At 35.0% G+C, this 17478-nt stretch overlaps 1 protein-coding gene across 1 annotated transcript in view; it reads left to right on the top strand.

Moving 5' to 3' along the window:
* Positions 1-17478, top strand: part of SNTG1 (syntrophin, gamma 1) — a gene marked incomplete at its 3' end in the record, with an annotated part of 83965 nt that overhangs the window by 21169 nt on the left and 45318 nt on the right. Inside the window, exons 3-6 of the mRNA XM_009866025.1 lie at positions 1378-1434; positions 8042-8099; positions 10688-10731; positions 10839-10880. Coding sequence (XP_009864327.1) covers positions 1378-1434; positions 8042-8099; positions 10688-10731; positions 10839-10880 — 201 coding nt within the window. The remainder of the gene's footprint in view (positions 1-1377; positions 1435-8041; positions 8100-10687; positions 10732-10838; positions 10881-17478) is intronic.

Genomic DNA, 17478 nt, shown 5'->3' with positions numbered 1-17478 from the left:
AAAAAAAGAAAAAAGAAACATTTGACCATTGGACAAAAAAAATGTATACTTCTTCCTTGTATTAAACATTTACAAGCATTAACCTAAATAAATGAATGGAATATCTCATGTTAAGTGATCCATTTTGTCTTGCCATCCAAAACATTGGACTAGTTTATGCTTGCTCTTTCTGCAGTTGCACAATTCATATTTGTCACAAATTTGAAGAAGGAAGAAGGCAACTGGATTTTCCCCCAAATTCAGTAATATCAGTTTTCCAAAACTCTTATGTGATAATATAGTTCCTTTCTATTCTCAGTATATGAAGTAAAGAGGGAAAAATAGCTCTGTAGATATTTCAGCCTCTGTCACGGGTGTGTTTCTGATGAGAGGCTTTTTCAAATCTGACTGACACTGGCAATCTATGCTGATTCTACTGAAATATAAGAATGTATATAGGTAAAATATTATGCATACTTAAATTATGCTGTATATATGGAAATGAGTACAAAACGTAGAACACATGTAGAGGGGATTAAAAAATCTACATATTCTATACATTTGTATCTGGACATATGGTGTATCTACTACTAAGATTTTTTTACTGCTAACCAAATTGACTAATTCTAAATGGTCTCTGGGAGTAATGTCAACAAGAGACACTAGGAAAACAAAGTCCATTTTGTAAATGTTCATGTATAAGACAAATATTAGCCTACAGTTTTTATAGAACAAATTTTAGGATGCACAATAAAAGGAAAAAAATTGGCTGCTTGAAGTAATTCTTTCTGCAACAACAACCTTTAAATCATTCGTTGCAATTTTTTAACCATATCTCTCAGGTTAACAGTGACTATGTAAGTTTTTTAATTTGGATCAAGACTGCGCTTTGAAATTGATTTCTGGATCATGTGCCCTTATCATGCCTTGGTTCACATCGCTGGGTGGTGTTGGAGTACACAAGCTGTATTCCTTTTGGATGAAACTACATGGAACATGTACTACAGGAGTGCAGTTTACACACTTTAGCATTTAGGACTTGAGCTGCATATGAGTCCGATGTAGGACTAGTCGAGATTAAGACCTCTGAAATGCATGTGTTGTGCACTAACTGTTAAATGCCACAGGTGTGTTCTTATTGCGTTGCAGTACTTGCTAATATGGTATGAATTGAATCAATGAATTCTTGTCTGAGATAGGACCTCTGCTTTTCTTCCAGATGTTGCATTTTACCTCTGCAGAATACCTTTCATGGGATTTTCACAATACAGGAACTCACAAGTTTATTAAAACAGGAAAAATCAATGTAGGATGGAAGCGCAGAAAAAACTTCTTGAAGTGTGAATATAGATGTTATGGCAGAAAACATTAAGTCTAACAAAACTTCTTTTTTTCTAGGAAAGAACAGTAACAATTAGAAGACAGACTGTAGGAGGATTTGGATTAAGCATAAAGGTAAAATGTGGGGTTTTTTTTCTATTATTCCATGTTACACAAAAAGGGTCTTTGTATATAGTTAATGAGAACAACTATATTTTAGAGGACTAGAAGCAAGAGACGAAACATTCTAGGATGTTAGATACTGTCACAGTAGGCAACCAGCAACTACACTGCCCTATGGAATGGAAGGCAGTGGAAAGACCATTCCCTTAAGATTCAAACTGAGCAACTCTCTAAGAAGACTTGATATGTTACAAAGACTTTTCAGCTGCACAGACAGTGCTTTTGTTCAACAACACTCTAATTTAAGTGGTGATTAATGAATGCTAAATTACAGCGGCAGCTACATGGAATGGACAATAAGTTCATCATCAATTCTCCTACGAAGAATATCATGTTAATTCACTGCTATTCATTAGTGGAACAGAAGGTGTTACTGCTTTTATATTGTTTATTTTACTGTAGATCAAACAAACACAGTAATTATCATGTTACCATATTTTTGCTTTCTTCAGTAAGATTTAAGAGCTATGTAAGTGGAGATGATCCTTTCTGAGGGAGGAAAGGATAAGGAGAGGGAGGAAGGATTAATCATTTTTCTCATCATAATCTATGATTTTGAAAACCTTACTTTAGCTTTGAATCTCAGTTTATCTTCTGAACACAGCAGTCCTCAGTCTCAAGATGGCAATGGAAAAAGTGAAGTGTACTTCATGTGAATGCAAAGAGGCTTAAATTGTACATGTAAAGTGAAAGTATAGACTTCCCTGTGAACATCTGCTAGTACTGACCTTATAAGAAGTGACTCAGAGGAGGGATTAATGTGCATTTGTGTTGTCATTGATAAGAATACTGCTGAATAGAAATACCAGTCATATTTTAATATGTCCTAGTACACTTGCTGTTATCTTGTTGACCCACTAAATACCTCTATCAAGGGAAAACTAATTGCTATTTTGTGCGCAAAGTTTCTCATGAGCTTAGTGAAGAGCACACAAGTTGTTTTCCTCCAGTATCATTACAGGTTACAGTTCACTGAATAATGATGAAGTAATGTGTGTTGGTCTAAAATCAAGTACATGGGTGAATGAGGTTTTATTTAGCTGGTACTAAGAAGTAACAATTTACAGTAAGGACTTGGGTAGTTTGGAGAGCAAATCTCATCAAGACTCACTAAGATTTATTTTTCAGTTTCACATTAAAATAGGTTATCTTTTAGAATAAAATATCTTTTAGAATTAAAATTGCTGACAAGCTCTAGATCACATTATTTAAGTATGAAGTACATGGAGTAAAATAAAATATCATTGAGAATTATAAATTAAACAGGGAATGTGCAACGATCTCTCTTAAAGTAATGGAGCAAGACATTCTTAAATTTTTAGAGCAAGATATCCATTGTTCTGAAGAAAATTCTTGACAGTTGCAGAAGTATTTAAAAGTGCCAAAACAGATGGTGAGTTTAGCCTAGAAGGGATTTTTTTGTAGTAAGATCCTGTTTTAAAAGGAAAAAAATACAGTAAACAACTATATCAAGTGTGTTAGAAGCCACTGCAGTTAAATTTACAAATAAAGGCTTTAAATTAAATACTTTTATTTAAACGCATTTCTTGGTTTGTTTTATTGCATAGATGTTTTGATCAAAATTGACCTAAGAATGGAAAGGTGAGGCTACATAAATTGGGGCATGAATAAATGATTTAATTTTTGGAGTAACTAACAATCAGGTGGTGGATTCTTCATCAGATGTCATTAAATAGAACAGAGATCTCTTTCAACAAAGGAAATTCAAACTACTTGGATGGTCTAGATTATGTGATGAAAATCACAGGTAGAATTCTATGGTTTGGGATCTTCTGTCGATGTATATCGTATATCAAGCGCTATGATTTATTTTTTATATTATTTACTTTTAAAATCAGTAAATGTGGGATCTCTTCTGGTAGATTCCTTTATTAGTAATTCTACATTCTCAAAAAGAAAGACTGACAAGGAATTGGAAGGCTAACACAATCTAGAAAAAAAAAATCTGCTATTATCATTTTAAGCTTAGTAGTAAGAAACAAGTTAGAACTGGAACTTAAAGTGATGGAGTTTTTTCTAGTTTAGTAGGCAAACTTCCTGAAGACTCACTGAAAGGGACATTTTAGTTAAGCCATGAAGTGTCCATGTCAGTTCCAAATATTCTGAAAAATGCCAGATTTCTGTTTGAAAAGGTACTGTTCTGTCATGGCATGCTTCCTTTTGCAGGTGAATACCAGTTTATTACTTTTATTAAAGGACTTATATTTCGTATTATTTTTAAATAATAATTATGTTGTAATAGTGTGTTAAAGTAGAGGTCTGCAAGTCACCCTGTAGAAGTGAGGAGGAGACTGGGTCATTTCAGTAACTCCGTCTGCCACAACTCCATGTTCTACAATAGTTCCTACTGTCTTACTACCCTCAGATTAAAGATGGGGTTTAAGTAAGGATTTACCTTCTGGCGGTCGTGTATATCAGAGGATTCAGTTTTTCTGAGAGGGAGCTATAGCAGTACAATCAATAATGACCCTCACTTTAAAATATTTGCCCATTATTTGATATGAAGTTGTCTGCTTTTGGCAGTCAGCTCTATCATGCCTTCTTTCTGCTAACTTAAACACCCATTTTCTGTCATACATCTCAGATGATCAAGTCACTTCTTCACTTTCTCTTCTGTAAACTTTGGAAGTGTCTTATCCCTCCTGAAATGTTCTGGACCCTTGGAATTTTTTCATTTTTTTCTCTGAAGAGCAGAAGGTCAAAAGGTTAACAATTCCAAAATGAAATTGTCTAGTTATCTTTTGGTGACTTGTCTATAAGGGGCACTCTCTTTTGTGTTATAACCTGGGATCTCCAACTACATTTGTAAAAAATTAGAGATCCTGCTTAAAAAAATCTGTACGTAATATTGATTTTTACCCAAGATCCAAAGTGAAGCCCTTTAAAAATTTCCTTATAATCCACTCTTTGAAGGTTTGAAAGAATGAACCCCCCCTTTATATTATGTTTTGCTCTACTTCATTTTACTGAAGTTAATGGTAAAAGTGTGATTGAATTTGAAGCAGAACTGATCTACTTTACACTCTTCAGAAGGAATTAATTTTTAATTTGTGAAGTCACTATGAAACTTTGAGTAATAAACCTTGGTGTGTGAAAGAATAGACGTGAAATTAGATTTTGAAATTGGTAAGTACGGTGCAATATTTTAGTCACATCTCTGACAAGTTTGAGATGCAGACAGTTGACACAAGAAGCTACTAAGTGTATGACTTCTGAAAGAACATCATGTTAATAATTGGAGTGTAGTTTTGTTGGGAGAAATAAGCAGTAAAATTGATAACTCATTAAACAAGTTAATGTTTGCAGTTACAATCTGACTCCTGGCTACTAGGACCCTACAGTGCCATTTTCCTGCCTGTTTTAACCATTCTTTTTTAAATGATGAATGTCATTGCAGATCTACTGAGATTGTTTGGCTTTTCAAAGTCTGACTTGATCAAAAAATCTCTAAAGCAAGGTTGTGCATCTGTCCTGCTCACACCTGTGTACATACTCAGATGAGTCTTTTCCACTTCATGCATTCTCTGACTTTTTTATTAACATATTTTCTCTGTATTTCAAATTAAAACAATAAAAAACTAAAAGTCTAGAAATCTTTAATTAATAGAGGAATCGTCTAGCTTTCATATGAAAAAATTATCTTTTCTTCCTTAAAGGCTTGTGTACTTCTGGAAGTTGATGTTGAATGCATTTTGGAAGTGGCCTTTTGGTCCCAGCTATCCAATTCTATCAGGAAAAAAAAAAGTTTTAAAGTGCCAATTAACGTTGGCACACTATTGCCTGTATTGTTTAATTGCTAATGTGATTCCTGACACAGTTTTGGCTTACGTCAAGTAGTATGTACGCAGTTCAGAGCTTTACATGGAGGGAGGCAGGCCATTTTACTTCCTCTAGGCAACATGTGTAAAGTCATCGTTTTTCATTTGCAAAGATGGTTTATCCTGACAGGCATGAGCCATATTGTGTCACTAGATCTTAAAACTAAAACAAACAGGCCCATTTTAATTAGTGGAATAAATGTTGCCTTTTAGTATGAGGTAAAAATGTGTCCTACATTGTCTAACTCTGAGGATGCTAAAGTCCAATAATTGGTCTAATTTTTTATAGGCTTCCTTTGCTTAGAAAAACAAAATAGTAATTTTCTTACCACACTGGGAGCCAAACACAAAAACAGTATTTGTCAGTACAAGTTACTAGAGTCAGTTGCCCTTTTTTCATATGACTAAAATTTCAGAAAAAAACCACCCTGAACCTCCTACATAAAACGTGGGGTAAGAAAAGATCTTTAGAACCGTATCATGGGACACTCTGAAAGGAGCTGTGGATGACCTCTCACCAGTAATGGGCAACATCCAGGACAGTGAGCTTCAAACAGCTGCCAGCGATTAAGGCTTCATCTGCCTTCTCTAGCAGGACCACTTCTGCAGGTGGGCAGCTACCTTTATTCCAGACTTGTCCTTGCCTGCTTAGGGAAAAATGACACAGAAAATTTGCATTACAAGCATTGATGTTCAAGTAAAGGTCTAAGCCATTAAGACTTCAACACCATGATTTGACATATTTTTGTTTCTTCTCTGCTGTGAGTTTTTAACAACATGTCCATATTAGAGGAATTCTTCATACTGGTCATGATTAATTTAAAAGGAATCCTTCATCTTGGCCATCACACAGTGAGAGGAGACAATTTTCTTCAGTAAGACAAGACTGGATGCTCCTTCGAATCTGCAGTGCAAATGGATTTAGGTAGATGTAGTGAGTGAGAGAGGGATAATCATGTTGTGTGTGTTGTAGTCTGGCTTAGTAATAACAGTAAATTCCCTCTTTACTGGAGAGCTAAGTCTAAAGAGGGAGGGAGGCAGGCCATTTTACAGAGAGAAAAGAACCTATGTTAGCTACGCTGAGCTATAAACCCTACACTCCCTCCCTGAGCTTAAAGTATCTTGTATTGTGCAACGTCTGTGTAACATTGGAGGCTTAGGAAGGGAACTGACACCATTATTTTTCTGTTTGAAAAATCTGAAAGAAATTAAATGTGTGTGACTAAGGAAAAATCTGGAGGGTGTAGGTTAAATCCTATCAATTTAGTGAGCTTCAACTGATTTTCTTAAATGAAGCCAGCTTTTACTGTTCCTCTTTTTCTGGTGAAAGCCACTGGAAGATGTTCGCAAGTTACAATGCTACAATTTATTTAGTCTGAATGCATCTCTAAGCCAGGCTGAAGTGAAGGTAGCCTCATGGTCTTTGTGGAGTGAATACTCAGTCCATGGTACAAATATCAATACATTCTGTGCTTGTTAACATTCATCTCATGCAATGCCAATAGAACTTTTCTCGCAGACAAGTAATTGTTGTAACATTACTGAGGTCCCTCTTAACTCAGGTTTTTTAGCACCATTTACATTGATAGCCACTAGCAGAAGGAACATTAATCCTATTTAGAATTCTATGGGTTTGCAGGAAATTCATCTTTATTCCATTACAGAAATAGCTGTTGAGTGCAGTCTGTTTCAAAAAATACCAACAAATGGTTATTGCATGATTAAACAGTTATTGCACCTTAGACCATCAAAATACCCATGTCAGTCTTTTCCATGCCTCGACACTGGATGATTGGACCTAAGAAAGCCCTTGTTTCCAAACAAAGAAAGTGAGTGCTGAAGAGAAGAGTAAGCAAACCCTTAACCAGGGTGCCTAGACAAAATAGCAGTGTGGCAAACTGACTTTTCTGATTAACTGAGTTTGTACAGGTTACATTCAGGCTTACACTTTGATGCTCTCTGTAGAAGAAAAATATTTGTGTTTCTGTGTACATTTGTCTTTCTCTTCCTTTGAGTTTCCTTTTTATTCAAGGTTTCTTTTTAATACTTTATTCTCGAGCACCATGATAGTTTCCAGTCCCAGCCTGATAAATTGAATGAAGTAACAGCACTGAATTGCTGCTGAACTATTGAATTACCATCCAGCTTTCCTTTATTTCCCCCAATTTATTGAACACCAACTGTTCTGTTTCTTAAAGTTGCTTTTTCTGTTCCCCTTTACTTATCCCACTGTTTTGCTCATTCTTTGTGCTTGTGTGTCAGAGATCGAAACAAATAAAGGCTGCTTTTGAGATGAAAAGTCCAAACTTGCTTTTCTTGGGCTTTTGTTAACCTGTTTCTTGCCAGCATGAAAGCTAAGTAATTACAGTGTGGCTGCCATTGTAGTGTGATGACCATTTTGCTTTTGCAGGACATAATTTCATGCATTAAGCTCTTACAGAGTCCACAGAAACTGTTGTCCTTTTTCTTCTTCCTTCAAGTCTTGCAGAATTTTCAACAGCATTCAGTTCACTTCCTGAGCTGATGATGACAACTGAAAACTTTGTGAGAGGCAGTAAGGAATTAATTCCAGTCAAATATTTTTTTATTTTTTTTTTTAAATAATTACAGAGTTATTTTCTCAGTCTCTCTGAAAATTGCAGTTTGAGAAAGGGTAAAAAAAAACTAAGCAAAAATATATTTCAAGTGACTGATGAGATTGCCATTTCTTCTGTTTTCAGGGTGGAGCAGAACATAATATTCCAGTGGTCATTTCTAAGATTTCCAAAGAACAAAGAGGTGAGTGTCAGATTAGTGCATTGTGTTTTGACATGGTCTTTAGAGCAAGGTGTCTTAAGTCTTGAAATTCTTCAGGAAGTTTTACACAAAAGCTACTAGTGTACCATTTCTCTCTCCATGTTGTTATGATCTCTCCCTCAGAACTGTTCTCTGGAAAAGTAAGGAGTTTATATTTGGGGTATTTTGTCAGCAGTCTTCAACTGTTTGGGGTTTTTAGGGAGAGAAATAGGAAGGTATTGAGAGAGTGAAGATGTTTAACAGATTTTAAAACAAGTTGATGATTTTGTGCCTTTTCTTTCAAAATTATTATTACCAGGAAGCTCTAGCAGATCAGATGTTTGGCCATTAAAGCCACAAGCAGAGAACACATGTCTTTTTATACTGGTTAGTAGAGTAGTACTCAGACAGGTGTAGGTGATACCAGAACCTTGAAAATATCCCTATATTATTTCAGCGTTAGAAGCCATGCTGTGCAAGCCTTTGCAGCTACTCATACATAGCAAAACTGGTACTGCATAAGGAATTAACCACAGTTATTTTAAATAAAAGCAGAGCTGGTGCTGAATTTCTGTATTGTTTTTTGTTTTTTTTCTGTTTTAACTGGCAGTATTTTGAAATTATTGGAATGATATAATATGTGCTAGAAAGGTGGATAATGGTCAAATGGCTCCTGATGTGTGCAATGATGAGAGATGAAGGCTGTGAATCAGTACTAGGATCATGTAATTCTCTGTTACGTTTGTGTATGTTTATGTCCATTTGTGTAAGGTCAGAAACTTAAACTTGGAAGCATTTCCCTCCATCTGTAACGCAGGAATTCTAAGATGCTGCTTCTGCACAGTTAAAATGTGCCAGCATTAAAAAAATCTCACATTCACCCACACAAATAAAGAGAGATACAAAGGAATCAGTGTATTGAGAACTGTAGCCAACCCTGAGAGGCAGAAGTGACAGCTGTATGTAGGGAGCTATGGTGTAGCTTGGAATGAGCCCCTGAAGAAGACAATAAGGTTAACCTTAACAAGTTATACTTGTGACTCCGTTCTTTTAAGTACACATATAACTATATAATACATAATAATGTGGCATATTACCTACACTAGTTATTAAAATGCTATTAAGCACTGCAGGAAAAATAAGAAAGATGGACTTCAGTTTAATTGAGCACACAAAAGGGCACACCGTTTTCTTTTATTTTTGTCATTTTTTTCACTGCAGTAGCTGATGCATTATTTCTAACCTCAATACCTAGCTGAGATATAATCTCCATTACTGTTTTCAATAAAAATACTGCTGATTTTTAGAGAACTAATTTGGAGAGGCATCTCTTGTGTAGAAGACTACTGTCTCGTGATGCGCAAAGTGTCACACCATCTATCCCTACTAGGCATCTTTGATTCAGAAAATGTCATTTGACCCAGAGCCTGTACCTCAAAACACGACAGGTTTGGTTCTGCCTTTCTCTCAGTTGACTCCAGCTCTTTCACAGGACCTCTAAACAAGAATGCGACATTTGACGCAGTTCTTAAAAACACTGGTGAATATAAGGTGTTTAAGTTAGCACGTGAGGTCATATAGGAAGTGTTAGTTCATGGAAGACCAGTGTCTGAAGAAGAATATTGACGTAGGCATTTATTCAAGAGAAAAAAAAAAAAGAAAAAAAATCAGAATGTCTATTCTCCAATAATTTAAACATTGTTTGTTACATCTAGCTAGGAGGGCTAGTCCTTCAGACATACTTGAGTACTATAATTTATGTCAATACTGATTACAGTTTTAAAACTCATGTAAATAAGTAAAGTTTTTGGATCAAGTCCAGTCCTAGCCTCTTCTAGACATTGTCAAGACAATCCCATATCATCTTTTAACAGTTCTTGGTTCTCATGTTAGTTATTATGTCTTTCTTTATAGATATTTAAATATTCTTTGTCATATTTCCTGTGTATTTATAAAGTATATTTGCACTAGATAGCTCTGCAACAGAACGCAGTATTTTAAAAATGCAACTGTGAACTTAGATTTTGTAAATTCCTTTCTGACTTGTAGGGTACAGCTTAGTTTAAAAATCAAATTCAGTTTGGCTGGTAATTTTGTATTCTTGAGAGAATGTTATCCAGGATAAATGCTCCATTGAGTTTATCAAAGATGCAGCATCCAAAGTATCTTTGGTAGAAACTTCCAAGTTAAAATTGTTATTCATAAGTAGCCCTGAAGTCTCCCTGTTACTTTTTTTCTCAGCGTTTGTAAGAAACGATCTCTCACAGGCGAATAGGAGCTAGTGCTGCAGTCATTTTCTATTCAGAAAAGTACACCATACTTCACCGTAATGGCCTGGAAGATTATAGTGACAGAGGGAAGATGTTTCATAGTCTTGTACTTGGACTGCCAAGGCTCTGCTTTTGTAACACTGATATGCCAGTATTTGGGGATTTTTTTTTTAAAAAAAAAAAGTTATAATTTATTTGGAAGTTCAAAGTATTTTTTTTAGGTTTCTGTTTAATTTTTTAAAAAATTGAATAGGTATACATGTACACAAAATGTGGGATATTTTGTACAAAATGAGTGAACAATATGCTTTCTGTTTGCAGCGGAACTTTCAGGTTTGCTCTTTATAGGAGATGCAATTCTACAGGTGAGTAAAATTACAAGTTCTTTTGTTTATACTTCTCTAGAAAAGTGAAATGAACTCTATATTTATGAAATGTAGAGTAAGTCTTCTCTTTATCTTTTTAATAACAGATTAATGGAATTAATGTGAGAAAATGCAGGCATGAAGAAGTGGTGAGCTTTTCTGGTTTTTTAGTCTACTTTTTATCTTTTGTAGTTATTGAGTTGATAGTGTACATTGATAGCATTGCACTGGTATCATTGTATTATTGTTATTCCTAAACAAATATGACTCTACCTTCCAATATGGCAAACCACTGAGATCTTAATACAAGCTCTTCTTCATAAATTTATTGTAATTTCTCTTCTTATATTAAAGATTATTATTTTATTATGCAGATTTTAGCTATATGTTGTCCAACATTTATTCTTCTGGTTTATACCTATCAAATTTCAGCAGTGCTACACCTTTCTGGCTGTGAGAGGTCATTTTAATTTCAAAGCTGTAATTTGCACTATGTTGGAAGTTTGTTTTTTGGTCGATTTTAATCCTATTGAAAACCAAAACCTATCTGTCTGCTTTTCGTGCTCTGGCTGTTAGCTATGAGGGTGCTCTCCTCCTTCAGTTAAGCTATTATCTTTATGTGTATTAAGGATATTCCTCCTAGAGAAGGCTTGTATATTTGAGAGCTCTGTAGTAGGCTGGTTCCCTTGGTAAGTCAGTTTTGCTAAAAGTATCATGTACTTTTGTTCTATTTGAATTTTTAACTCTTCTTCAGTACTTTCAGAAGTAGGAAAAGTTGTATTTCAGAGATGAGTGTCAGAAATAAGATTACCAAAGAAATGGTCTTTCAATCCTGTGTGGTTCCATAGAATTTTTACCTCTATTATTAAAATAATGTAGTAATGTTATATTTGCAAGTTTGCTGTTCTATAACTTACTTTGCCAATTCGAAGACACTCATACAGCCTTCTGTTATATGATAGATCTTTGAACGCGTGCCATCCAGTTATAGAAAGCCAGAGTTAATAAAGACGAAGTTCTGGTGAACAAGTCAGTGCAAGCTGAAAGATAAGATCACTGCACTGTTCCTCAGAGTGCTTTGGTGCACTGGATTTGTTGGAAATTTGTGCCGCAAATCATGATGCATGCTTCAGAGGCTTTGTCATACCACCTTCTGAATCCACAGGCTAATAGTTATATTTATAGTGCTTTTAAGCTTTGGCTATGCAACAGCGATCAGATTTTAAACTTTTATAAGCTTGCCACAGTCGTTTGGTTTAATATATATGATTATGGTAAACAGGCTGTTGAAATTTCAAGAGTTGAGAAAAACATATTACTAAAAGTGTAGACATGCACACTCAAAGGCATACTGGAAACTGGTAAGAAAACCAGGATATTTTTCTTTTTTTTTTTTTTTCCTGAGACAGTCTCTTAGCTAATACAATTATACATAAATCTATCACTAATTACGTATTCAGTGTTGTACGTATCCTATTACCCAAGGTGTACGCTATAATTTGAAGCTCGAGTCTTTCAAACAGATAGGTAGATATGTAGACAGATAAACAGATAAAGCTCTTAGATGACTGGATAGGGAGCTTTAGTCAGCTCTTAGTGTACCTTCCTAGAGGCCTCTACACAGGTCCTTTCTGATTTTTTTTTTTAGCTTTAGGCAAATCACTTAATTTTGAGCTTAGTTTTCTGCTTGTAGAAGGTGAGGATATTATTCATATAATGAAAGCACATTATGAGTTTCTATGAAAGGCTAAATGTCAGCTTGTTGTTTGTCTTGATTTGTAAAGATTCCCATCTGAGCACCATGTAACATTTCTTCAGTCTTAGTGCTCTGCTACAGTAAAATAAATATATGCTCCCTGTGGTGAACTATGCGCATGGGAGGAGGTTGAGGAAAAAAAAAATCTAGTATTTTTCAACAATATGCTGGCAGTTTGACTCCAAAAATGCAGTGTGAACCTGAATATAGAAAGTAATGGGTGTCCATTATACCTGTTAATTTACATGAGTTTGTGCTTTTTCTGCTATGGATTGATTAATTATTCCTTTTTTAGTAGACTCTCCTTTACATTTCACAACAAGACTTGTAAAAGGCTGAAATTAGTATTATGCATAGACAGACCTATGAGTTGAGGCTTTTGTCTAATTAATATGATCCAACAATGCATAACTTGTCAATTCACACACCTATTCTTTTAAGGGGTCACAATGAGTGGATATGATTATTCATAAGGCTGGAACGTATTATGTTTGTAATCTGGAAACTGATGTATCTGTAGCCCTTACCTCCACTTGTTGTTCAAACATAAACCAAATATAGATAGGCAATCACCATCATAATGCAGTTCTTGTGGAACATGTGGGCATTTTTGGTGATTCTGGTTCTAGCCATAACCCAGAGACCTAATTCCCTTGAGATACTACTGAGTGGCTTGGAGTAGGAGAGTATGAGTCAACTCAGTTGCGTGCTAAACAAAAATCTTGTGTCAGATCTACTGCTTTTACTGTTTCCAGGGTTATAGTTCATCCACGGGACCCATGGAGAAAGAAGAATTTCAGGCACAGGAACACTGCCATGTTTAAGATTATGCCTCTGTTCTTAATGTTGTGAATAAAGCATTTAAGGTAGTATCAGCTATAGTAATTACTTGTCAGTGGGGTTTCTTTAGATCTTAGCATCTGGTTGATTTTTTCTTAGGAAATAATTTCTTGTATTTGGAGAAAAATCAGGGAATGTTTCTAACTTAGAATGATAGTTCATCTGTGCCAGTTACCATGACTCAGGTACATTCCTTCAAAAGCAACAGGAACAGCCCATGTAGAGGTAGGTAGGTATCAAGACAGCATAGATATTTAGACTTTGATAGATTTTCTATCGAGCTAGCTACAATAGATGGCACCATGTTTCAGTTCAACCATCAGCTGCATTTTGCACAAGACAAATTTTTCTTTCAGGATGTCCTGACGTGAGATGTCCTGCAGAGTATATTTTGCTTGTTTTGCTTTTTCTCTGTGTTCCTAGCAGGGCTGTAGCTGTACTGGCTCTCCAGGAGTCACGTATGGTCTATGAAGCTGTCCGTTAGGGATTCTAGTTGCTGAACTGCAGTCATGCAGCTGATGAAACTCTTACTGCGATCCTTTGTTTTAAAATTGTGATTTCATTCAAATTGATTTTTAAAATCAGTTATGAATAGTTTTGGTAATGTTTTCTGTAAATGTTTTTAAGTAGAAAAACAAGCATATTGTATTTGTAAGACAGAATGGGAAAAGAAATGATCTGAAAGCTCAGATATTCTGACTTTGCAGGTGTGTTTTTATGTTTTTATCTTTGTTTCCTTAACTGTGAAACAGAGACCTGGGCTTTTATCAGGTTCAGCTCACTGAATTATATGAAGTACTTCAGAATCTCTTATAGAAGACCATCTCTACAGTAATATTGTGCTGCTGGGTGATAGTGATAACAGCAACCTTCACATACAGATTATCACCTTTTCATATTTTGTGACAGAGGTCCTGTACTATATAACTTACAGCACAGCCATTTAATCCTTTTGCTTCTAGACTGAATGGTGACTTGAAGCTTCATAGCTGGTGCTTCTAAGATCATAATTAATCTCCAACTTGTAATTTTTTAAGTGAAATGTAAAATTTTAGGAGATTCAGTGTTTCCTTTGTTAAGAAGAGGCCAAGTTACTACTTTTTATGTACACCTGCTGTTTTCTGTTTGAGACTCAGGTAATAAAAAAAGTGCTCATGTCACCATAGCTACCCTGGTGCAATTAACAAAAACATCTGCTACAATGTATTTACAATGTCCTTATTGTTCAGGAAATTTAGAGCTAATAATAATCTGTCAAATATTTCAGCATTGATTTAAAATAAGTGTCCATCAAGTGGAAAAGAACATAGCAGGTGTAAATAGTTTACTGTTTTTTTCCTGTGTGGAGGAAATTCCTTGCTTTAGGATTTTAACATATATTATATTTAACATATATTATATTTAACATATAATATATTTAACATATAACATATAATATTTAACATATAATATTTAACATATAATATTTAACATATTCTGCTGCTTTTCTAATCCAGTTTCAGATATGGTTTTGTCGTTTTAAAAAATTATTTTTTGTGCCAAAGTTATTTGAATTTATTCAAGCACTATGATGTTAGATTTTTAAAATACATTAATGTGTTACTTACCTTCCTAATTTATATTTTCATTTGTTTTTCTTGAGATACTTGTGATGTATTAGTCATTTTATTAGGAGTTCATCTTTTAAAACGAATCATCAATACCACTAAATTTTAATAGGGTAGAATATGCCGGCATGACTAATACCAAGTCTATATGATTAATATTGTTATTTCCTTATTATATGGCTATAGTCTTCAAAGCAAAAATCCATTAGGGTTTAGTGGGGTAGAATGAAAGATTGAATCACTAGTTACGGCACAACATCCTTCAAATAACAGTCATTGGTTCCTCCTTTGTCATACAGCTCTATTAATGCTGAAATTCTGAACTAGAAAGAAAACAGAATTAAGCAGTGAATTTACTGCATCAGATATGCTTTGTTTGTGACCTTGTTTACATTGATTTTTACTGTAAAGACTCAGTATTTTTTGCTTCCTTAGGAAGCAAATAGAAATATTTTCATGTTTGTTTGTACAGGTGTGGTTTTTTACCCTCCAGAAGACTTTTGGAAAGATGTAATTCTGCACAGCATCATCCAGTTGTGGATCTATACCTCAGTTTGACTGGTACAGGGACTCAATTTTTAGTTTGCTGTGCATAGTTGCAATGCTGGCCAACAGTTAAGAAATAAAAAAATGAGACAGGCTCTCTGGTGGAGTGAGAGAGTCCCAATTATTTTAACTTTGTTTCTGTGTGGTTTACATTTGAAGAAACATAGTCCACTTTGGCTACGCGTTTCAGGTTTTTGTTTTGCTTGAACTAACTACTCGATAGGTATGTAGTGACACTATACAAGAATAGCTCCAAAAGACAGAGGAAATAAATATACACAAACTACTCCAATTTAATGTGGGAAAAATAACCTTCTGTGGGCATGAAAATTCCTCAGTCACTATTAAAAAACTTAAATTTACCCATAAAGACTAGATAATATTGCCTGACTGACAACAGTCTGTTTTCTTTAAATAGGTAATGACCTGAAATCAAAGGGTCACCTCTAAGAGGCAAGCTTTATGTTTCTTATGGCTTGACACGGGCATAAAAGAGCACATTCAACCAAATAAGCCATGTGTACTGAGTCTAAATAAGAGTCTAAGAGATGTGCTCAAAGAAGTGCAGACGTGTACACACATTTTTTCCTGCACTTCCAATACCTGATATAATGCTACAGAATCGTAGTTGTTCTGGCTATAATAAAAACAGATGGCTGCCAGGAAGAAGCTTATTTTCCAGGGTTATCTAACACATGTACATAGTTTTAGGTGATTTTTTTTTTTCTCTACAATGACTCTTTTGACAGTTTGTTTGGTTGAGAAGGAAGAGGAAAGGAGAATGGACTCTATATTTTTCAATAGCATCTAGTGTTGGACTGTTCGAGTCAGATAAATGGAGGTTTCAGGATGGCCCACCCCATACTTCTCAACCACTAGGATGATACAGTATGGTACTAGTGTTTTTGTATCTATTTGTCAGCACTGGGCCTAATTCTAGATGTTTTGGGATTTTTTTAAACTTTGCCCCAATAGCACTGATGTCTTTCTACAAGTTCAGTTTGGTACTACCTGTGTCCCATTAGCTGTTTTGCAAGTCTGAGGCCAGTGAAATAGCTTGCGGTAGTAAGAAGTTCACAGATGACAAGAAGAACTTGGGTGCAAGTGTAGTTATGGAGGAAAGAAACACTTCATTAAAAATTACAAAGGTTACCTGTTGTTTAGATATTAGTTCAGAGACCTGCAGGAGTTGTTGCCTCCCTGTGGTGTTTTTCTGAGCAAAATGGGAAATAGTCACTACTCTGGCTGAAATAGTGCTTATCAGAATAATGACATATATTTTTAAATGAGGTCCATCAAATGTACATAGCTCTGTTCCACTTCACATGCCCTTGTCAAGCCAGTAGTTATTCAGAATATTTCAAAGCTTCTAATTATGCTGACCCTTTAAAAGGAAACTTCAAGGGAATGCTCTACATCAAAAAAACTCCCATATTTTAACATGTAGGTGTTACAGCTGAAGTTACTGAGGATATTTCTAGATTCCCTGAAATGTCTTCTCTTCTTATACTAATCTATATGTATTTACATATTAAATGGATAGACAGACATATTACACAATCTTTGCCATATGTCAGTCGTCTTAAGGGTTTTTTAACATCTTATGCACAGTCGTATTTACATGAAAAATCTAATACAAACCACATTCAAAATCCCCTGTGCACTTCTGGTCATAATGTATTATTTCTGAATCACTGATTGCAGAAAGAGGTGTTGGTGAGAGCTAGCATTTACTGTAACGAATGCTAACAGATAAAATATTCTTTTAAAACATCTTTCACCCTGGAAGATTGAAAGCTTTTACAGACTGTGTAAAGCATCTTTCCATCAATCAGTAAGTGAGATTTTAAAGTAAAATGAATCATCTGCACAACAATGGCAACAACAACAAATCTGTGAGACAAAGTATTACTTTTTTCCAGTTAAAACTCTGGAAGCTCTGCAATATGACAATGCCAAGCTTTTAATTACAAGATGGTGTGGAAGCCAAAACCTTTA

This window comes from Apaloderma vittatum, unplaced genomic scaffold (assembly GCF_000703405.1).
Source record: "Apaloderma vittatum isolate BGI_N311 unplaced genomic scaffold, ASM70340v1 scaffold11390, whole genome shotgun sequence".
Taxonomy (NCBI): Eukaryota; Metazoa; Chordata; class Aves; order Trogoniformes; family Trogonidae; genus Apaloderma; species Apaloderma vittatum.
The sequence above is the reverse complement of the archived record's forward strand: the minus strand, read 5'-3'. Positions and strand labels throughout refer to the sequence as shown.